General features: G+C 44.2%; 1 protein-coding gene across 1 annotated transcript in view; it reads left to right on the top strand.

Moving 5' to 3' along the window:
* Positions 1 to 23,865, top strand: part of nipblb (NIPBL cohesin loading factor b) — a 690,432-nt gene that overhangs the window by 165,097 nt on the left and 501,470 nt on the right. The window contains exon 3 of the mRNA XM_067977852.1: positions 7,425 to 7,590. Within this exon, the coding sequence (XP_067833953.1) occupies positions 7,425 to 7,590 (166 nt within the window). The remainder of the gene's footprint in view (positions 1 to 7,424; positions 7,591 to 23,865) is intronic.

The raw sequence follows: 23,865 nt of genomic DNA on the forward strand, positions 1-23,865 counted from the left end.
TCAACGTATTGTGTGGCACTACCACTGTGCTAAATGGGATAGATTCAGAACAGATCTAGCAGCTCAAAACTGGGCACCGATGAGGTGCTGTGGGCCATCAGCAGCAGCAGAATTGTATTCCAGCACAATCTGTAATCTCATTGCCCGGCATATTCCTCACTCTACCATTACCAACAAGCCAGGGGATCAACCCTGGTTCAATGAGGAGTGTAGAAGAGCGTGCCAGGAGCAGCACCAGGCGTACCTAAAAATGAGGTGCCAACCTGGTGAAGCTACAACACAGGACTACGTGCATCCTAAACGGCAGAAGCAATATGCTATGGACAGAGCTAAGCGATTCCACAACTAACTGATCAGATCAAAGCTCTGCAGTCCTGCCACATCCAATCGTGAATGGTGGTGGGCAGTTAGCAACTAACGGGAGGAGGAGGCTCTGTGAGCATCCTCATCGTCAATGTTGGCGGAGTCCAGCACGTGAGTGCAAAAGACAAGGCTGAAGCGTTTGCAACCATCTTCAGCCAGAAGGGCCGAGTGGATTATCCATCTCTGCCTCCAACCGATATCCCCACCATGACAGAAGCCGGTCTTCAGCCAATTTGCTTCACTCCACATGATATGAAGAAACAGCTGAGTGTACTGGATCCAACAAAGGCTATGGGCCCTGACAACATCCCGGCTGTAGTGCTGAAGACTTGTGCTCCAGATCTAGCCGCGCCTTTAGCCAAACTTTTCCAGTACAGCTACAACACTGGCATCTACCCGACAATGTGAAAACCTGGAATACTGCATACAGTTTTGGTGTCCATACTTAAGAAAAGACATACTTGCTCTCGAGGCAGTACAAAGAAGGTTCACTCGGTTAATCCCGGGGATGAGGGGGTGGACATATGAGGAGAGGTTGAGTAGATTGGGACTCTACTCATTGGAGTTCAGAAGCATGAGAGGCGATCTTATTGAAACATATAAGATTGTGAAGGGGCTTGATCGGGTGGATGCGGTAAGGATGTTCCCAAGGATGGGTGAAACTAGAACTAGGGGGCATAATCTTAGAATGAGGGGCTGCTCTTTCAAAAGTGAGATGAGGAGAAACTTCTTCACTCAGTAGGTCTGTGGAATTTGCTGCCCCAGGAAGCTGTGGAAGCTACATCATTAAATAAATTTAAAACAGAAATAGACAGTTTCCTAGAAGTAAAGGGAATTAGGGGTTACGGGGAGCGGGCAGGAAATTGGACATGAAGCTGAGTTTGGATCGGTCAAGGCCCTGTTGGGTGGCGAGGCGGGCCCAGGGGCTGATTGGCCGGGTCCTGCTCCTACTTCTTGTGTTCTTTGGATTTGAGGTTAGGATCAGATCAGCCATGATCTTATTGAATGGCGGAGCAGACTCAAGGGGCCGATTGGCCTACTCCTGCTCCTATTTCTTATGCTCTTATGTAAAATTGCCCAGGTATGTCCTGTCCACAAAAAGCAGGACAAATCCAATCTGGCCAATTACCGCCCCAACAGTCTACTCTTAATCATGAGCAAAGTGATGGAAGGTGTCGTCGACAGTGCTATCAAGCGGCACTTACTCACCAATAACCTGCTCACCGATGCTCAGTTTGGGTTCCGCCAGGACCACTCGGCTCCAGACCTCATTACAGCCTTGGTCCAAACATGGACAAGAGAGTTGAATTCCAGAGGTGAGGTGAGAGTAACTGCCTTTGATATCAAGGCAGCATTTGACCGAGTGTGGCACCAAGGAGCCCTAGTAAAATCAATGGGAATCAGGTGGAAAACTCTCCAGTGACTGGAGTCATCCTTAGCACAAAGGAAGATGGTAGTGGTTGTTGGAGGCCAATCATCTCAGCCAGGGCATTGCTGCAAGAGTTCCTCAGGACAGTGTCCTAGGCCCAACCGTCTTAGGAAACATGGGAACAGGAGTAGGCCATTCAGCCCCTCGTGCCTGCTCCGCCATTTGATAAGATCATGGCTGATCTGTGATCTAACTCCATATACCTGCCGTTGGCCCATATCCCATAATACCTTTGATTGCCAAAAAGCTATCTATCTCACATTTAAATTTAACAATTGAGCTAGTATCAATTTCCGTTTGCGGAAGAGAGTTCCAAACTTCTACCACCCTTTGTGTGTAGAAATGTTTTCTAATCTCGCTCCTGAAAGGTCTGGCTCTAATTTTTAGACTCTGCCCCTACTCCTCGAATCCCCAACCAGCGGAAATAGTTTCTCTCTATCCACCCTGTCCGTTCCCCTCAATATCTTATAAACTTCGATCAGATCACCCCGTAACCTTTGAAACTCCAGAGAATACAACCCCAATTTGTGTAATCTCTCCTCGTAACTTAACCCTTGAAGTCCGGGTATCATTCTAGTAAACCTACGCTGCACACCCTCCAAGGCCAATATGTCCTTCCGAAGGTGCGGTGCCCAGAACTGCTCACAGTACTCCAGGTGCGGTCTAACCAGGGTTTTGTTTCGCTGCAGCATAACTTCTGCCCCCTTGTACTCTAGTCCTCTAGATATAAAGGCCAGCATTCCATTAGCCTTATTGATTATTTTCTGCACCTGTTCCTCTTCAGCTGCTTCATCAATGACCTTCCCTCCATCATAAGGTCAGAAATGGGGATGTTCGCTGATGATTGCAGAGTGTTCAGTTCCATTTGCAACCTCTCAGATAATGAAGCAGTCTGAGCCTGCATGCAGCAAGACTTGGACAACATCCAGGCTTGGGCTGATAAATTGCAAGTAACATTCGCGCCAGACAAGTGCCAGGCAATGACCATCTCCAATAAGAGAGAATCTAACCACCTCCCCTTTACATTCAACGGCATTACCATCGCCGAATCCCCTACCATCAACATCCTGGGGGTCACCACTGACCAGAAACTTAACTGGACCAGCCACATAAATACTGTGGCTACAAGAGCAGGTCAGAGGCTGGGTATTCTGTGGCTAGTGACTCACCTCCTGACTCCTCAAAGCCTTTCCACCATCTACAAGGCACAAGTCAGGAGTGTGATGGAATACTCTCCACTTGCCTGGACGAGTGCAGCTCCAGCAACACTGAAGAAGCTCGACACCATCCAGCACAAAGCAGCCCGCTTGATTGGCACCCATCCACCACCCTAAACATTCACTCCCTCCACCGGTGCACTCTGGCTACAGTGTGTACCATCCACAGGATGCACTGCAGCAACTCGCCAAGGCTTCTTTGACAGCACCTCCCAAACCCGCGACCTCTACCACCTAGAAGGACAAGAGCAGCAGGCACATGGGAACAACACCATCTGCACGTTCCCCTCCAAGTCACACACCTTCCCGACTTGGAAATATATTGTCGTTCCTTCATTCTCGCTGGGTCAAAATCCTGGAACTCCCTTCCCAACAGCATTGTGGGAGAACCGTCACCACACGGACTGCAGCGGTTCAAGAAGGCGGTTCACCACCACCTTCTCAAGGGCAATTAGTGATGGGCAATAAATGCCGGCCTCGCCAGCGACGCCCACATCCCAGGATCGAATAATAAAAAAAAAATAGCCAGATACAGGTTGATGGGGACTTTTATGAATAGGAACGTAGACTTACTCTGCATAAAGCCATGGAGGAGTGTGTTGAAGCCATACCAAACCAGGAGTAAGAGTCTCCTTTGGAGAAATGCTTTAATGCCTGAGATTTTGCAGTCTCGACAAATTGATCCTTTCAAGATAACTTTAAATTACTAATGTCTAGTTTTTGACCGTGTTGGCACAGTACATTATGTTTAATTTCATATTGTTATTTGAGATGTTCACCGCCACCCCCCACACCAAAATCTACTGAGGTAATCCATGTAATGGATGGCCATCTGAAAGAAACTGTAGACTACTGCACTGATTAGTTCATTACCAATAAATTTGTTCAGACGAGTGAATCAGAAGAATTAATTGCTCTACATGACTAAATGCGAAAGTTTCTCTGGACCAAATTTGGATATGAGGGAGCCAAAAATAATTTTATGTTTTATGTGCTTTTGTGCCTATTGTGACTGGTATTATTAGGTTGAACATTTCCACAAGTTTATCTCCATACATAATCAGCAAATATAAAACTTAACAGATCTGTTTTATAGTGGTAGAGTGAAGATCTGATCATTTGTTTGCAGAACACACTGGAAGCTGGGTAGTTTCTCGGTTTTTAAAAAAAACCTATTTGCTATCATGCCTTCACATCTGTGGCAAGATGTATGTATCAAATTCCTTTCTATCTCTGATCTTTATTAATTGATGCACAATAATCATCTAGTTTTTTTACTGAATGTTTCGTGATTTCCATCTCTAATTCTCCCTATATTGCCATTAGTCTCAAAGTTCTGATTGGAGCTGAATACTGCTGTTGAAACATGCATCTGATTAACACGTACAATATGGTTCTTAAAAATTGTGTATTTTGTGTTTCCAAAGTTAGATCTGCAGACTTAAACTGGGAGTAATATAGCAAACTGAAAACGCGTAACACTGAAGTACACTGATTCAGTACTAGAGTTTTCGGTACAGAACAATTTTGTTGCAAGTTACTGATTTAGAATCAGTGGGACGTTTACTATGTTTGCATTGTGCCACCAGTATGTTACTTGCAAAAAAAAAAATCAGTGTACGTTGGATATTCTCTATACAAGGTTAAAAAAATGGCATACATTCTTAGCATTCATTTATGATCTGGAATGTGCTTCCTGAAAGGGTGGTGGAAGCAGATTCAATCGTGGCTTTCAAAAAGAAATTGAATAAATATTTGAAGGGAAAAAATTTGCAGGGCTACGGGGAAAGAGCGGGGGAATGGGAGTAACTGGATTGTTCTAACAAAAGAGCTAGCACAGGCTCAATGGGCCGAATGGCCACCCCCTGTGCTGTAATGATTCTATGAACTCTGCTATCATCTAGCAAACTAAAATGTTGCATAAAGTTTGGGGTTGGTTTGGTGAATCATTGTTCAAAATCTGCATTGTTGAGAGATCCAAAGCCCCGTTTATAGTTTGGCTTCATGGATATCACATTTAATTTGGGTCAGGATGACCTGAACTCAATGTGATCCAGTCCCCCTGGATTTATATTGAGAGCTGGCCCATGTTCATTCAGGCACCACGCAGTAATCAATTACCTGCACTGATTTCCTGCTGAAATTTAGAGATGATTCACACCATAATTGTGCTGCAGGTCTTAATTTCCTCGGGCATGTGTATGTATATATAATTTCTGACCCACAATGGCTGCAAGTTTCAAGAGCTCGCCGAAAAACAGTTTTAAGATTCAGGATTTGGCAGCCTCCAAGAGATAAAACAGATCAATACCTTACCTTGCAGGACTAATGCATTGGAACGGGAATAAATTTCTACCACAAAAAAACAGGCTTAGCAGTCACATAAGATGGAAACCATTCCTTTCATGAAATCTTATGGCATTGCTATTTATTTTGTGTTGGAACCCTGATGCAAACAGTTACTTTAATGTACAAGTCCATTGGTGGCTGCACTCTTGCAGATTGCTGCTGACACTGTTTGAAACCATCATGAAGCAATTTGTGCCTGAAGCAAGAAAATCTAAAAGCCTCATTATGTGAAAGGTGTCAGAAATTTCTTTAAGCTGTTTTCATTAGAGTTCCAGGGTTCGTCCAAGGAAGAACTTGATTATGTTTGGAAGGTTGGATTAGTGTAAGCCCAAGTAGTCCACAGACATCATTACACATTGAAAACTAAGCAAGAATAAGTGCAGTTGTGATACTAAATTTTCCAAAGGTCATTTGTATCACTTTTAAACTGCAGGACACTATTCACAACCAGGTCCCTTTATATATAGGGAACATCGGAACAGGAGTAGGCCATTCAGAGTAATGTGTTGTGTGAACAACTGTGGACGAAATAAATAAAAATGTAAAATTAAGTGTGCCTGCCACTGACATGTTTCAGTGTAAGATGCTGTAAAAAAAATACATTATATTTAAGCCAGTTATCAAAATTCACAAGTGCAAAGAGCAGTGTTTCTCCCAGTTGGGCCGTACACATAGGAACATTGGAACAGGAGTAGGCCATTCAGCCCCTCGTGCCTGCTCCACCATTTGATAAGATCATGGCTGATCTGTGACCTAACTCCATATACCTGCCTTTGGCCCATATCCCTTAATACCTTTGGTTGCCAAAAAGCTATCAATCTCACATTTAAATTTAGCAATTGAGCTAGTATCAATTGCCGTTTGCGGAAGAGAGTTCCAAACTTCAACCACCCTTTGTGTGTAGAAATGTTTTCTAATCTCACTCCTGAAAGGTCTGGCTCTAATTTTTAGACTGTGCCCCCTACACCGAGAATCCCCAACCAGCGGAAATAGTTTCTCTCTATCCATCCTATCTTCCCCTTAATATCTTAAAAACTTCAATCAGATCACCCCTTAACCTTCTAAACTCGAGAGAATACAACCCCAATTTGTGTAATCTCTCCTCGTAACTTAACCCTTGAAGTCCGGGTATCATTCAATAAACCTACACTGCACTCCCTCCAAGACCAATATGTCCTTCCGAAGGTGCGGTGCCCAGAACTGCTCACAGTACTCCAGGTGCGGTCTAACCAGGGTTTTGTATTGCTGCAGCATAACCTCTGCCCCCTTGTACTCCAGTCCTCTAGATATAAAGGCCAACATTCCATTAGCCTTATTGATTATTTTCTGCACCTGTTCATGACACTTCAATGATCGATGTACCTGAACCCCTAAATCCCTTTGTACATCCACTGTTTTTAATTTTTTACCATTTAAAAAGTACCCTGTTCTATCCTTTTTTGATCCAAAGTGGATGACCTCACATTTGTCTACATTGAATTCCATTTGCCACAGTTTTGCCCATTCACCTAATCTATCAATATCGCGTTGTAATTTTATGTTTTCATCTACACTGCTTACAATGCCACCAGTGTCATCGGCAAACTTAGATATGAGGGGAACCAGACGTTTTAAGAATATTAGGGTAGATGGGCATTACAGTGTTGGACTCTCCTATCGGAGATTTGTGTCTGAGTCTTGCTCTGGACACAAGTGTGCATTTAAGCTCCCCTCGAGTGGGAAGAGGTCTTGTTCAGCATTACTCCAGAAACGCCGCAAATGGTGAATGCTGATCTCCGTCTCTGGCTGCCATTTAAGATGTAAATCTGCTGTTGGACTATTCGGGCAGGGGATTCAGATGGATGATTTGGAAAGTGAAAGGGTGCAATATATATCGGGACCAGTTGACCGTAAGGCCACTAAATTTGAAACAAGTTGATCAATGCTGAACTTTGATAAATGACCCAAAATGTTATTTTCAGTTGTGCTGTGACAAAGCGTTAACTTTAACCATGTTTTGATTGCATCATGCATTGCTTGTGGTTGTTTGATATCTGAGTGCCTGTTCTTTTTTCCCCCCCAAACAGTACTGAATCAGCTTCCACTTCCCTCCCCACTGCCTGCTACCACCACCAAAAGCTTGCTGTTTGGAGGGAGAATTGCAGAAGATGTAAATTGCCTCATGGGCTGTAGGGATGAGAGCCTTGTCACGCAGTTAGTACATAGCCTCAGCCAAGTCTCCACAGACCATATGTAAGTATCGTCTTCTTATTCTCTGATTAGCAAAGGTAATTGAATATGTGTAACACTTTAAATCTCACAATGCCATGGTCGTCGTAGCACAAAATCTAGAATGACAAAAGAGCATTCAGCCCACCAAAGCTTTTCCTTCGAATACCTTAACTCCTGCAGCTTAGCATTCAGCTATGTTTTTGTTGATATTATCCCGAATGTCAGATTATTTAATGCATTTATCACCTTTGTGTAAAGTAGATTATCCTCTCTTTGCTCCTACACTTATGTCCGACACTTTGCTGCCTGTCTCTACAATTAATTAATTATGATGTGGAGATGCCGGTGATGGACTGGGGTTGACAATTGTAAACAATTTTACAACACCAAGTTATAGTCCAGCAATTTTATTTTAAATTCACAAGCTTTCGGAGATTTTCTCCTTCCTCAGGCAAATGTTGCATTTGCCTGAGGAAGGAGAAAATCTCCGAAAGCTTGTGAATTTAAAATAAAATTGCTGGACTATAACTTGGTGTTGTAAAATTGTTTACAATTAATTAATTACTTCATATTAATTCTGTCTCTGACTCCCTCTTGACCTCCCTCTCCTGTTTATCTCCTCCTATGTTTCCTTCACTCCTGCCTCCCTGATTTATGGAATGGGAAGGGGGAGACACACCCACAGGCTGTTTCTGGTGGAGTTGGTTGTAAAGTGTTGAGAACAACTGAATTAAATTGTTTTTGCTTGTATTTAATGTTCAGAGTAATGTGTTGTGTGAACAACTGTGGACGAAATAAATAAAAATGTAAAATTAAGTGTGCCTGCCACTGACATGTTTCAGTGTAAGATGCTGTAAAAAAAAAAATACATTATATTTAAGCCAGTTATCAAAATTCACAAGTGCAAAGAGCAGTGTTTCTCCCAGTTGGGCCGTACACATAGGAACATTGGAACAGGAGTAGGCCATTCAGCCCCTCGTGCCTGCTCCACCATTTGATAAGATCATGGCTGATCTGTGACCTAACTTCATATACCTGCCTTTGGCCCATATCCCTTAATACCTTTGGTTGCCAAAAAGCTATCAATCTCACATTTAAATTTAGCAATTGAGCTAGTATCAATTGCCGTTTGTGGAAGAGAGTTCCAAACTTCAACCACCCTTTGTGTGTAGAAATGTTTTCTAATCACACTCCTGAAAGGTCTGGCTCTAATTTTTAGACTGTGCCCCCTACTCCGAGAATCCCCAACCAGCGGAAATAGTTTCTCTCTATCCATCCTATCTTCCCCTTAATATCTTAAAAACTTCGATCAGATCACCCCTTAACCTTCTAAACTCGAGAGAATACAACCCCAATTTGTGTAATCTCTCCTCGTAACTTAACCCTTGAAGTCCGGGTATCATTCAATAAACCTACACTGCACTCCCTCCAAAGCCAATATGTCCTTCCGAAGGTGCGGTGCCCAGAACTGCTCACAGTACTCCAGGTGCAGTCTGTCCAGAGTTTTGTTTTGCTGTAGCATAACTTCTGCCCCCTTGTACTCCAGTCCTCTAGATATAAAGGCCAGCATTCCATTAGCCTTATTGATTATTTTCTGCACCTGTTCATGACACTTCAATGATCCATGTACCTGAACCCCTAAATCCCTTTGTACATCCACTGTTTTTAATTTTTTACCATTTAAAAAGTACCCTGTTCTATCCTTTTTTGATCCAAAGTGGATGACCTCACATTTGTCTCCATTGAATTCCATTTGCCACAGTTTTGCCCATTCACCTAATCTATCAATATCCCTTTGTAATTTTATGTTTTCATCTACACTGCTTACAATGCCACCAATCTTTGTGTCATCGACAAACTTAGATATGAGTCTTTCTATGCCTTCATCTAAGTCGTTAATAAATATTGTGAATAATTGAGGTCCCTGCGGGACTCCACGAGTCACATCCTGCCAATGTGAGTACCTACCCATTATCCCTACTCTCTGTCGCCTTTCGCTCAGCCAACTTCCTAACCAAGTCCGTACTTTTCCCTTGATTCCATGGGCTTCTATCTTAGCTAACAGTCTCTTATGTGGGACCTTATCAAATGCCTTCTGGAAGTCCATATAAATAACATCCATTGACATTCCCCTCTCCACTACTTTAGTCACCTCTTCAAAAAATTCAATCAGGTTTGTCGGGCATGACCTACCTTTCACAAATCCATGCTGGCTCTCTCTGATTAACTGAAAATTCTCGAGGTGTTCAGTCACCCTATCCTTAATTATAGACTCCAGCATTTTCCCCACAACAGATGTTAGGCTAACTGGTCTATAATTCCCCGGTTTCCCTCTCTCTCCTTTCTTAAAAAGCGGAGTGATATGTGCAATTTTCCAATCTAGAGGGACAGTTCCTGAATCTAGAGAACTTTGAAAGATTATAGTTAGGGCATCTGCAATGTGCTCACCTATTTCCTTTAAAACCCTGGGATGGAAACCATCTGGTCCTGGGGATTTGTCACTCTTTAGTTCTATTATTTTCTTCATTACTGTTGCTTTACTTATGTTAATTTTATTGAGTCCCTGTCCCCGATTCAGCATTAGTTTTCTTGGGATTTCCGGCATGCTATCCTCTTTTTCTACTGTAAATACTGACGCAAAGTAATTGTTCAACATGTCCGCCATTTCCCCATTGTCAATGACAATATCCCCACTTTCAGTTTTTAAGGGGTCAACACTGCTCCTGACCACCCTCTTTTTCCTGATATAACTATAAAAGTTCTTTGTATTGGTTTTGATATCCCTTGCAAGTTTCTTTTCATACTCTCTTTTTGTAGCTCTTACTATCTGTTTTGTGACCCTTTGTTGATCTTTGTATCTTTCCCATTCGCCAGGATCTGTGCCATTTTTTGCCTTTTTGTATGCCCTTTCCTTATGTCTTATACTGTCCCTTACCTCTTTAGTTGTCCATGGCTGTTTTTTTTGGCAAGTAGAGTTCTTGCCCTTCAGGGGTATAAACCGATTCTGTATCACGTTAAATGGTTCTTTAAACATTTCCCACTCAAAGCATGTTTATCTATACTGCACATATAATAGATCAGGGCTGCATCACATGAGGTCATCACTTCACACTGTCTGTAAACATTTTGTAATTGAGATGACAAGTTTATTAAAGCAATTTTGTGTTTTACAATTTGGATTAAAAAGGGTAGCAAAAACTGATTCTGCTTTGGTGAGTCTTACTTTTCTTATATTACCACAGTGACAACTCTTCAAAAGTACTTCATTGGTTGTAAAACACTTTGGGATGTCCTGAGGTCGAGAAAGGTGCTATATAAATGCATGTCTGTCTTTCTGTGCTCGCTGATCCATGTTGGTTCCTGGTCCAGCAATGCCTTGAATTTAAGATTCTCATCTTAGTGTTCAAATCCCTTCATGGCCTTGCCCCTCCCTATCTCTCTAACCTTCTACAGTCCTCCGAGAGCACTACGTTCCTCCAACTCTGGCCTCATGCATCCCCCGCTCCCTTCGCCCCACCATTGGCGGCCGCGCCTTCGGTCGTCTAAGCCTTAAGCTCTGGAATTCCCTCCCTAAATCTTTCCATGCCCCTCTCCTTTTTAAGACCCTTTTTAAAATCTACTGCTTTGATCAAGCTTTTGGTCACCTGTCCTAATATCTCCTTTGGCTTGGTCTCAATTCTTGTCTGATTACGCTCCTATAAAGCGCCTTGGGATGTTTTACTATGTTAAAGACGCTATACAAATACACAGTGTTGCAGATGTGGGTATGTGTACTGGATGGATATCATGTAGTTTACTTGATTGACTTTGTTTTAGCTGACCTGTTGTCAGGTAATGAGTTCTTCAAGAAAGCTTTGTTAGGCTCCATTTTCCTGTAACTAAGAAGGAGTTTATGTTAAGTGGAACAGTAGTGCACCATGCTGATCAGAAGAGAGATCTAGGAGTTACTGTGAATAAATCTATGAAACTGTCAGCACAGTGCTCGAGTGTAATTTTTTAAAAAAGTGAGTTGTGGTAACGGGAATAGATTACTAATCTAAACAAGCTTGTATTGATGGTAATAATTGTGGATGGCTAATTATGGAAAGGACATTATTGCCCTTGAGAGGGTACATAGGCAAGCATGTAAGGTAATTTCCAGGCACATTTCAGGTTAAGTTCTGAACTTAGTTAAGTGAGTTGGACTTGTGCTCTTTTGAGAGGGAGAGTGTTTACTTTGAAGCAATTTACTTCAAGTTTTATGTGAAGGGGTTTGACTAAAGTTGATCCAGGCAAATTGTTCATAATGTTGAGGGACCCAAACGACGTGACGAGTTCAAAAATGGGGTATTTGTGAGTACGGATGGGAGACAGAGTTATGGAGTTGTGGAATAAGTTATCAGGAATGCCATTGAAGTAGGCTGTCTAAATGGGTTCAAGAGCAATTGGATTATTTCTGGAAATGATTTGAGATGGCAGGTAAATTCATAGAATTGTGAACAATTTTACAACACCAAGTTATAGTCCAGCAATTTTATTTTAAATTCACAAGCTTTCGGAGGCTTCCTCCTTCCTCAGGTGAACGATGTGGAAATGAAATCATATTCTAACTTCATAGAAGTTAGAATATGAACCGGCCATTCGGCCTAGCCCGTCTGTGCCTGTGTTTACCCTCCGCGCGAGCCGCTACTCTTAATCACATTTACCCTCCCTGTCCCCATATCCCTTCAACCCCTGTTCCTTCATCCACCTATCTAATCTGATCCTGAATGTTGATATAATTTCTGCCTCAACCACCAGTCTGGGAAGTGAATTCCACAGCTTCACAACTCTCTATGAAGAAGTTTCTCCTGCTCCTGGTTCTAAATCTCTTACTTTTATTTAATCTTGTATCGATGGCCCCTCGTTCTCGACACCTCAACTACAAGACCCGTTTCTCTCCACCGTGGCCCATCCTTTCATAATTTTAAACACACCTATCATATTGCCCTGTAATCTGTGTTCTAACTTTTTTAAAAAAAAACAATTTTCTTTGTATTTATATTTTCTCGTACTAGGCAGCACCCTAGTGAATCTGTGGTGTACCCTCTCTAAAGGCTCGATATCCCTCCTATAGAGTGGAGACCAGTACTCCAACTGAGTTCTTACGGTTTTATAAAGGCTCATCATTACCCCATGGCTTTTATATTCTTTACCTAGTGAAAAAACCTAGAATTCCATTAGGTTGATAAGAATGAAAAAAACCTGAGGGGTTGCCTTTAATGTCCAGTGAATCTGTCCCCAAAAATCCCTCACTGCTGTTAATTTTTCTACTAAAATGCATCACCTCATGGTGACATTTCATTCCATATGCCACTTTTTAGCCCATTTCCCCCATCTGATCAATATCCCTTTGCAGCTTCTTTTGACCTTATAAAGAATTAACTATACCTCCTATATAGGTCGATGAGATTGAGGCCGATTTAAAAAGGATCATCTTGTTGTGACCGTTCCTGTTTCTGAAAGTTAGGTTATAACCAGTGTTGCTATTTTGCGGTGTTTTGGTGATTTGGATTCTGAATTGCATGTTTAAAGTTGGGGCTTTGGGTTTATGGTGACAAATTTAGATTTTGCATTGGATTCTGGGGTTTCATCGGCATGGAATCCACAATTCTTTTTCAACAACAATTTGCATTTATATAGCTGCTTTAAGTAGTAAAACGTTTTAAGGTGCTTCACAGGTGCGATTATCCAGTAAAATTTGACACCGAGCCACATGATAAAAACAAAGTGCTGGAAATACTCAGCAAGTCAGGCAATATCTTTGGAGAAAGAAACAGTTAACATTTCGGGTCGAAGACCGTTTGTCAGAACTGGAAGAAGTTGCAGATTAAACAATTTTGAAGAAGTACACAGCCAGGGAAAGCAGGGGAGGAAAGAACAAAAGTAAACGTTGGTCCCTTAGAGGCTGAGACAGGAGAAATTATAATGGGGAATAAGGAAATGGCAGATGCGTTAAACAAATATTTTGTATCTGTCTTCACAGTAGAAGACACAAAAAAAATACCAGAAATAGTGGGCAACCCAGGATCTAATGAGAGTGAGGAACTTAAAGTAATTAATATTCACCTTCTCGAGGGCAATTAGGGATGGGCAATAAATGCTGGCCTTGCCAGCGATGCCCACATCCCATGAACGAATTAAAAAAGAAAAGTAGAGAAGAAGTACTTCAGAAACTAATGGGACTAAAAGCTGAAATCCCCAGGACCCAATGGCCTACATCCCAGGGTTCTAAAAGAGGTGGCTGCAGAGATAGGGGATGCATTGGTTACAATCTTACAGAATTCCCTAGATTCTAGAAGGGTCCCAGTGGATTGGAAGGTAGCAAATGTAACCCTGCTATTGAAGGAGGAAGAGAGAAAACGGGGAACTACAGGCCAGTTAGCCTGACATCAGCCGTCAGGAAAATGCTGGAATCCATTATTAAGGAAGTGGTAATAGGGCACCCATAGTATGATTGGGCAAGAGTCAACATGGTTTTATGAGAGGGAAATAGTGTTTGACAAATTTATTAGTTTTTTGAAGATGTAACTAGCAGGGTAGGTAAAGGGGAGCCAGTGGATGTTGTATGTTTGGATTTTCAAAAGGCATTCGATAAGGTGCCACATCTGATTGACTGATCAGATCAAAGCTCTGCAGTACTGCCACATCCAGTTGTGAATGGTGGTGGACAATTAAACAACTAATGGGAGGAGGAGGCTCCGTGAACACCCCCATCCACAATGATGGCAGAGCCCAGCACGTGATTGCAAAAGACAAGGCTGAAGCGTTTGCAACCATCTTCAGCTAGAAGTGCCGAGTGGATGATCCATCTCGGACTCCTCCCGATATCCCCACCATTCACAGAAGCCAGTCTTCGGCCAATTCGATTCACTCCATGTGATTGCAAGAAATGACTGAGTGCACTGGATACAGCAAAGGCTATGGCTCCCAACAACATCCCGGCTGTAGTGCTGAAGACTTGTGCTCCAGAACTAGTGCGCCTCTAGCCAAATTGTTCCAGTACAGCTACAACAGTGGCATCTACCCGACAATGTGGAAAATTGCCCAGGTATGTCCTGTCCACAAAAAGCAGGACAAATCCGATCTGGCCAATTACCACCCCATCAGTCTACTCTCAATCATCATCAAAGTGATGGAAGGTGTCGTCGACAGTGCTATCAAGCGGCACTTACTCACCAATAACCTGCTCACCGATGCCAGTTTGGGTTCTGCCAGGACCACTTGGCTCCAGACCTCATTACAGCCTTGGTCCAAACATGGACAAGAGAGGTGAGGTGAGAGTGACTGCCCTTGGCATCAAGGCAGCATTTGACCGAGTGTGGTACCAAAGACCCCCAGTAAAATTGAAGTCAATGGGAATCGGGGAAAACGTTCCAGTGGCTGGAATCATACATAGCACAAAGGAAGATGATCGTGGTTGTTGGAGGCCAATCATCTCAGCCCCAGAACATTGCTGCAGGAGTTCCTCAGGACATTGTCCTAGGCCCAACCATCTTCGGCTGCTTCATCAATGACCTTCCCTCCATCATAAGGTCAGAAATGGGGATGTTCTCTGATGATTGCACAGTGTTCAGTTCCATTCGCAATCCCTCAGATGATGAAGCAGTCCGTGCCCACATGCAGCAAGACCTGGACAACATCCAAACTTGGGCTGATAAATGGCAAGTAACATTTGCGCCACACAAGTGCCAGTCAATGACCATCTCCAACAAGAGAGTGTCTAACCACCTCCCCTTGACATTCAACGGGATTACCATCGCCGAATCCCCTACCATCAACATCCTGGGGGTCACCATTGACCAGAAACTTAACTGGACCAGCCGCATAAATACTGTGACTCCAACAGCAGGTCAGAGGCTTGGATACAGCAAAAGCTATGGGTCCCAACAACATCCTGACTGTCGTGCTGAAGACTTGTGCTCCTTCCATCCTGACTCCCCAAAGCCTTTCCACCATCTACAAGGCACAAGTCAGGAGTGTGATGGAATACTCTCCACTTGCCTGGATGAGTGCAGCTCCAACAACACTGAAGAAGCTCGACATCATCCAGGTCAAAGCAGCCCGCTTGATTGGCACCCCATCCATTGACTCCCTACACCACTGTGGCTGCAGTGTGTACCATCCACAGGATGCACTGCAGCAACTCGCCAAGGCTTCTTCGACAGCACCTCCCAAACCCGCGACCTCTACCACCTAGATGGACAAGGGCAGCAGGCATAGGGGAACACCACCACCTGCACGTTCCCCTCCAAGTCACACACCATCCCGACTTGGGAATATATCACCGTTCCTTCATCGTCGCTGGGTCAAAATCCAGGAACTCCCTTCCTAACAGCACTGTGGGGGAACCTTCACCACATGGACTTCAGCGGTTCAAGAAGGCGGCTCACCACCACCTTCTCAAGGCGCAATTAGGGATGGGCAATAAATGCTGGCCTTGCCAGTGATGCCCATACCCCATAAATGAATAAAACAATAATGTTGTTACCCCCAACTTAATGAGCCCTTATTTTGTGTAATATATTATCATGGATAGAGGCTTGGTTAACTGACGGAAAACAGAGTAGGGATAAACGGTTCATTTTCAGGCTGGCAGGCTGTTACTATTGGGATGCCACAAGGTTTGGTGCTTGGGCCTCAGCTATTTACAATCTACATTAATGACTTAGATGAAGGGACCGAGTGTAATGTATCCAAGTTTGCTGATGATACAAAGCTAGAAACATAGAAAATAGGAGTGGGAGTAGGCCATTCGACCCTTCGAGCCTGCTTCGCCATTCAATATGATCATGGCTGATCCTCTATTTCAATACCATATTCCCGCTCTCTCCCCATAGCCCTTGATGCCTTCTGTGTCTAGAAATCTATCTATCTCCTTCTTAAATATATTCAGTGACTTGGCCTCCACAGCCTTCTGTGGTAGAGAATTCCACAGGTTCACAACCCTGAGTGAGACATTTCTCCTCATCTCGGTCCTAAATGTCCTATCCCGTATCCTGAGACTGACCCCTCGTTCTAGGTGGGAAAGTAAGCTGTGAGGAGGACACCAAGAGACTGCAAAGGGATATAGACAGGTTAAGTGAGTGGGCAAGAAGGTGGCAGATGGAGTGTAATGTGGGGAAATGTGAGGTTATTCACTTTGGTGGGAAGAATAGAAAAACAGAATATTTTTTAAATGGTGAGAAACAATTAAATGTTGGTGTTCAGAGAGACTTGGGTGTCCCCGTAGAAGAAACACAAAAAGTTAACATGCAGGTACATAAGAACATAAGAAATAGGAGCAGGAGTTGGCCATCCGGCCCCTCGAGCTTGTTATGCCATTCAACAAGATCATGGCTGATCTTCTACCTCAATGCCATTTTCCTGCACCATCCCCATATCCCTTGTGGCCTTTCATATCTAGAAATCTATCGCTGTCTGTTTGGAATGTACAGCAAGCAATTAAGAAAGCAAATGGAATGATGGCCTTTATTGCAAGGGGGTTGGAGTACAAAAGTAAGGAAGTCTTACTACAGTTGTACAGGGCTTTGGTGAGACTTCACCTGGAGTACTTTGTACAGTTTTGGTCTTACCTTAGAGGTGGTGCAGCAAAGGTTCACTAGATTGATTCCTGGGATGAGAGGGTTGTCCTATGAGGAGAGATTGAGTAGAATGGGCCTATACTCTCTGGAGTTTAGAAGAATGAGAGGTGATCACATTTACACGTATGAGATTCTGAGGGGGCTTGACAATGTAGATGCTGAGAGGTTGTTTCCCATGGCTGGAGAATCTAGAACTAGGAGGCATAGTCGCAGGATAAGGGTTGGCCATTTAAGACTGAGATGCGGAGGAATTTCTTATTGCAGAGGGTTGTGAATCTTTCGAATTCGCTACCCCAGGCGGCTGTGGATGCTGAGTCGTTGAATATATTCAAGGCTGAGATAGACAGATTTCTGGAGACTTGGGGAATCAAGGGATATGGGGATCGGGCGGGAAAGTGGAGTTGAGGCCGAAGATCAGCCATGATCTGATTGAATGGCGGAGCAGGCTCGAGGGGCCGTGTGACCTACTCCTGCTCCTATTTCTTATGTTCTTGGTAGGGCCTGTGATAGAGTGGGAGGGCAGGAGTGATTAATTGGCAAAAGGGATGATTGTGCAAGGCAAGGACGGTGGTAATGGGACAAGTAAAGAAACAAAAGATGGGTCTGGAGAAGCTGTAAATGGCACCATCAGAACAATTATCAGCACTTGCTGTCCAAAAAAATTGAATCAGAGGATATGATCTGAAGTTATTGAAATCAATGTTGAGTCCGGAAGGTTGTAAAGTACCAAATCAAAAGACGAGGTGCTGTTCCTTGAGTTTCCCTTGAGCTTCATTGGAACAGTGTAAGAGGCCAAGGACAAAGGGGTCAGAGTTGAAGTGGGACGGGTAATTAAAATGGCAAGGTGGGAGGTTGTCCAGGACAGCATTGGAATAGTCATCCAGCGATGTAACAAAGGCATGGATGAGGGTTTCATCAGCAGATAGACTGAGGAAGGTGTGGCGATGGGTGATGTTAGAGGTGGAAGTAGGTAGTCTTGGTGATGGAGCATATATGGAAGCTCAGCTCAGGGTAACATAGGACGCCGGGGTTGCGAACTGTCTTGTTCAGGGAGAGGGACAGTGGCAGCATTGACAGAAAATTTGCCAAGGGACAGATAGCAGAGTAGTGGTGAACAGTTGTTTTTCAGACTGGGTGAAAGTATACAGTAATGTTCCCCAGGGGTTGGTTAGGGAAATGAGTTTGTGGCGGGGACAGAAGACGATGGCTTCGGTATTTTCATTATTTAATTGGAGAAAATTTCTGCTCACCAATATTGGATGTCGGACAAACAGTGTGACAAATCAGAGGCAGTGGTGGTGAGGTAGAGCTGGATGCCGTCAGCCTATATGTAGAACCTGACGTGTTTTTGGATGATGTTGCCGAGGGGCAGCATGTAGATAAATAGCAAGGGGCCAAAGATAGATCCTTGGGGGAGTCCAGAGGTAACGGTGTGGGAAACACACATTGGTTATAACCCAAGAGAGTTTAGGAATAGAAAAAAGATGTGACTAAATAAACTTGCTATCATCTTGATTTCAACTTCACCTACCTGTTTTTCACCACATCCCTCTGTCCTCATTTTCTCCGGAAACACATCTGGTTTCATTTATATCATTTACTTTGACGGCCTCCCCTCGTAACATTCCTGAAGTCTGTTGCCCTTTGAGTGAAAGTTATTACTTAGCCTCATATTTACTGACCAATTTAAATGATGTCCACAAACTTTCAGTCTTTCAACAGTGTGAACAGTTTGTCGGGATCAACCTCTTCAATGTTTCTCTTTTCTAACTAGAACAAATCCAAATTCCTTACACTTTCCTCATAACTTGGACTTGGGGAAGTATCATGCTAGTTGCCTGCATTGCAGCCTTCCATGTACAACAATGCTGGTTCTATGGCATAGTGACCTGAATTACGCAAACTATTCCAGGTGGGGACTAACTAATGCTTGCATACCATCATCACCTCTTTTGACTTGTGTTCTATCATTAATGCTAATGTAATAGAGTACCTTGTCTTTAGAGTTTCACATTCAGATGCCTCATCTCTGTGTCGGTGTCTCGCTCGCTCTTTTTTTCTCTCTCTTTCGCTTTTCGCTTTCACTCTTGCTTTTTCTCTTGGCAAATGGCATGTTGGCCTTCATTGCAAGAGGATTTGAGTACAGGAGTAAGGATGTCTTACTGCAGTGGTGAGACCACACCTGGAGTATTGTGTACCATTTTGGTATCCTTACCTAAGAAAGGATATACTTGCCATAGAGGGAGTGCAGCGAAGGTTCACCAAACTGATTCCTGGGATGGCAGAACTGTTGCATGAGGAGAGATTGGGTCGACTCGGCCTGTATTCACTTGAGTTTAGAAGAATGAGAGGGGATCTCATTGAAACATGAAATTCTGACAGGGCTAGACAGACTGGATGCAGGGAGGATGTTTCCCCTGACTGGGGCGTCCAGAACGAGGGGTCACAGTCTCAGGATACGGGGTAGGACATTTAGGACTGAGATGGGGAGAAATTTCTTCACTCAGAGGAGGGTGGTGAACCTGTGGAATTCTCTACCACAGAAGGCTGTGGAGGCCAAGTCACTGAATATATTTAAGAAGGAGCTAGATAGATTTCTACACACAAAAGGCATCAAGGGGTATGGGGAGAGAGCGGGAATATGGTATTGAGATAGAGGATCAGCGATGATCATATTGAGTGGCGGAGCAGGCTCGAAGGGCCGAATGGCCTACTCCTGCTCCTATTTTCTATGTTTCTGTGTTTCTTTCTCTTTCTCTCTCTGTTGGTGTGTCTCCCTCTCTCTCTGGCTCCCTTGTTCCCACCATCTCCCTGGGTTCCCCCACCCTCCCATATCCTCGTCTCTCCAGAGAAAAAGTGCATTAATGCCACTTTTATTCTGCCTTGAGGTGCAAAGTCTGTTTTCGGTGATGTAAAGGGTGGTTCAAAATTTACTGGTTTCATGATTTGTGAGGGTGGAGAAAGCAGGAATGCATAGGTGCAGCTGTAACATTTGCACAGAGTTCTAGTCTCCAGATTCCTGTTGTTAGTGTAATTCTTTTTATTATTCATGATTGAATAGAGATCAGCTGTTAGCTGTTTTCAGTCATTAAAACAGTGTGCAACCATCTTTTTTTAAAAAAAAGTTGAAAGGGGTACCATTTTTGCCGAGCCTTGCTTTTATACTACATCCGGCGCCCACCTTTACTGGTGTGAGAACCACTTTGCCTGCAATGCCTTGATAGATGTTACTTTATACTGTGCTTTCGTGGACACCTCACTGATCCCATAAATGCAGTGTAGAAGCAACAAACCAGAAGAAGTGGATCCCTTGCAGACGCACTTAGAAACTTCGAAAATAGGAGCAGGAGTAGGCCATTCAGCCCTTCGAGCCTGCTCCGCCATTCAATATGATCATGGCTGATCCTCCATCTCAATACCATATTCCCGCTCTCTCCCCATACCCCTTGATGCCTTTTGTGTCTAGAAATCTATCTAGCTCCTTCTTAAATATATTCAGTAACTTGGCCTCCACAGCCTTCTGTGGTAGAGAATTCCACAAGTTCACCACCCTCCTCTGAGTGAAGAAATTTCTCCTCATCTTAGTCCTAGATGTCCTACCTCGTATCGTGAGACTGTGATCACTCGTTCTGGACCCCCCCCAGCCAGGGGAAATATCCTCCCGACATCCAGTCTGCCCGGCCATGTCAGAATTTTATATGTTTCAATGAGATTCCCTCATTCTTCTAAACTCGAGTGAATACAGGCCGAGTCGACCTAATCTCTCCTCATACGACAGTCCTGCCAGCTCACGGATCAGTCTGGTGAACCTTTGCTGCACTCCCTCTATGGCAAGTATATCCTTTCTTGGGTAAGGAGACCAAAACTGCACACAATACTCCATCTCCAACAAGAGAAAATCTAACCACCTCCCCATGACATTCAATGGCATTACCATCACCAAAGCCCCCACCATCAACATCCTGGGGGTCACCATTGACCCGAAACTTAACTGGACCAGCCACATAAATACTGTGACTACAAGAGCAGGTCAGAGGCTGGGTATTCTGCGCCGAGTGACTCACCTCCTGACTCCCCAAAGCCTTTCCACCATCTACAAGTCAGGAGTGTGATGGAATACCCTCACTTAGGAAGATGGTAGTGGTTGTTGAAGGCCAATCATCTCAGCCCCAAAGCATTGCTGCAGGAGCTCCTCAGGGCAGTGTCCTAGGCCCAACCATCTTCAGCTGCTTCATCAATGACCTTCCCTCCATCATAAGGTCAGAAATGGGGATGTTCGCTGATGATTGCACAGTGTTCAGTTCCATTCGCAACCCCTCAAATAATGAAGAAGTCCGAGCCCGTTTGCAGCAACACCTGGACAACATCCAGGCTTGGGCTGATAAGTGGCAAGTAACATTCGCACCAGGCAATGACTATTATTCAAGAAGGGGAGTAGGGAAAAACCGGGGAACTACAGGCCAGTGAGCCTAACATCAGTGGTAGGAAAATTATTGGAAAAAATTCTGAAGGACAAAATTAGTCTCCACTTGGAGAAGCAAGGATTAATCAGGGATAGTCAACATGGCTTTGTCAAGGGAAGATCATGTCTGACTAATTTGATTGAATTTTTTGAGGGGGTGACTAGGCGTGTGGATGAGGGTAACGCAGTGGATGTGGTATACATGGATTTCAGTAAGGCCTTCGATAAAGTCCCCCACAGGAGACTGGTCAAGAAGGTACGAGCCCATGGAATCCAGGGTGCCTTGGCACTTTGGATACAAAACTGGCTTAGTGGCAGAAGGCAGAGGGTGATGGTCGAAGGTTGTTTTTGTGACTGGAAGCCTGTGGCCAGTGGGGTACCACAGGGATCGGTGCTGGGTCCCTTGCTGTTTGTGGTCTACATTAATGACTTGGATATGAATGTAAAAGGTATGATCAGTAAGTTCGCTGATGATACAAAAATTGGTAGGGTGGTAAATAGCGAGGAGGATACAGATGGGTTGGTCAGATGGGCGGAACAGTGGCAAATGGAATTTAACCCGGAAAAGTGCGAGGTGATGCACTTTGGAGGGACTAACAAGGCAAGGGAATACACAATGAATGGGAGGACCCTAGGCAAGACAGAGGGTCAGAGGGATCTTGGTGTGCAAGTTCACAGATCCCTGAAGGCGGCGGAACAGGTAGATAAGGTGGTAAAGAAGGCATATGGGATACTTGCCTTTATTAGCTGAGGCATAAAATATAAGAGCAAGGAGGTTATGATGGAGCTGTATAAAACACTGGTTAGGCCACAGCTGGAGTACTGTGTGCAGTTCTGGTCGCCACACTACAGGAAGGATGTGATCGCTTTGGAGAGGGTGCAGAGGAGATTCACCAGGATGTTACCAGGGCTGGAGCGCTTCAGCTATGAAGAGAGACTGGGAAGATTGGGTTTGTTTTCCTTGGAGCAGAGGAGGCTGAGGGGGGACATGATTGAGGTGTACAAAATTATGAGGGGCACAGATAGGATGGATACTAAGGAGCTTTTTCCCTTCGTTGAGGGTTCTATAATAAGGGGACATAGATTCAAGGTAAAAGGCGGGAGGTTTAGAGGGGATTTGAGAGAGAACTTTTTCACCCAGAGGGTGGTTGGAGTCTGGAACTCACTGCCTGAAAGGGTTGTGGAGGCAGGAACCCTCACAACATTCAAGAAGCATTTGGATGAGCACTTGAAATGCCATAGCATACAAGGCTACGGACCAAATGCTGGAATATGGGATTAGAGTAGACAGGGCTTGATGGCCGGCGCGGACACGATGGGCCGAAGGGCCTCTATCTGTGCTGTATAACTCTATGACTCTATCTCCAACAAAAGAGAGTCTAACCACCTCTCCTTGACATTCGACGGCATCACCATCGCCGAATCCCCCACCAACAACATCCTGGTGGTCACCACTGACCAGAAACTAAACTGGACCAGTCAAAAAGTTAGTTTGCAGGTGCAGCAGGTGATCAAGAAAGCCAACGGAATGTTGGCTTTTATTGATAGGGGGATAGAATATACAAACAGGGAGGTATTGCTGCAGTTATATAAGGTATTGGTGAGACCGCACCTGGAATACTGCATACAGTTTTGGTGTCCTTACTTAAGAAAAGACATACTTGCTCTCGAGGCAGTACAAAGAAAGTTCACTCGGGTAATCCCGGGGATGAGGGGGTGGAGCAGGAGTAGGCCAATCGGCCCCTCGAGCCTGCTCTGCCATTCAATAAGATCATGGCTGATCTGATCCTAACCTCAAATCTAAATTCATGTCTAATTTCCTGCCTGCTCCCCGTAACTCCTAATTCCCTTTACTTCTAGGAACTGTCTATTTCTGTTTTAAATTTATTTAATGGTGTAGCTTCCACAGCTTCCTGGGGCAGCAAATTCCACAGACCTACTACCCTCTGAGTGAAGAAGTTTCTCCTCATCTCAGTTTTGAAAGAGCAGCCCCTTATTCTAAGATTATGCCCCCTAGTTCTAGTTTCACCCATCCTTGGGAACATCCTTACCGCATCCACCCGATCAAGCCCCTTCACAATCTTATATGTTTCAATAAGATCGCCAAGGTTTCTTCGACAGCACCTCCCAAACCCGCGACCTGTACCACCTAGAAGGACAAGGGCAGCAGGCACGGGAACAACACCACCTGCACGTTCCCCTCCAAGACACACACCATCCCGACTTGGAAAT

This window comes from Heptranchias perlo, unplaced genomic scaffold, assembly GCF_035084215.1.
Source record: "Heptranchias perlo isolate sHepPer1 unplaced genomic scaffold, sHepPer1.hap1 HAP1_SCAFFOLD_182, whole genome shotgun sequence".
Taxonomy (NCBI): Eukaryota; Metazoa; Chordata; class Chondrichthyes; order Hexanchiformes; family Hexanchidae; genus Heptranchias; species Heptranchias perlo.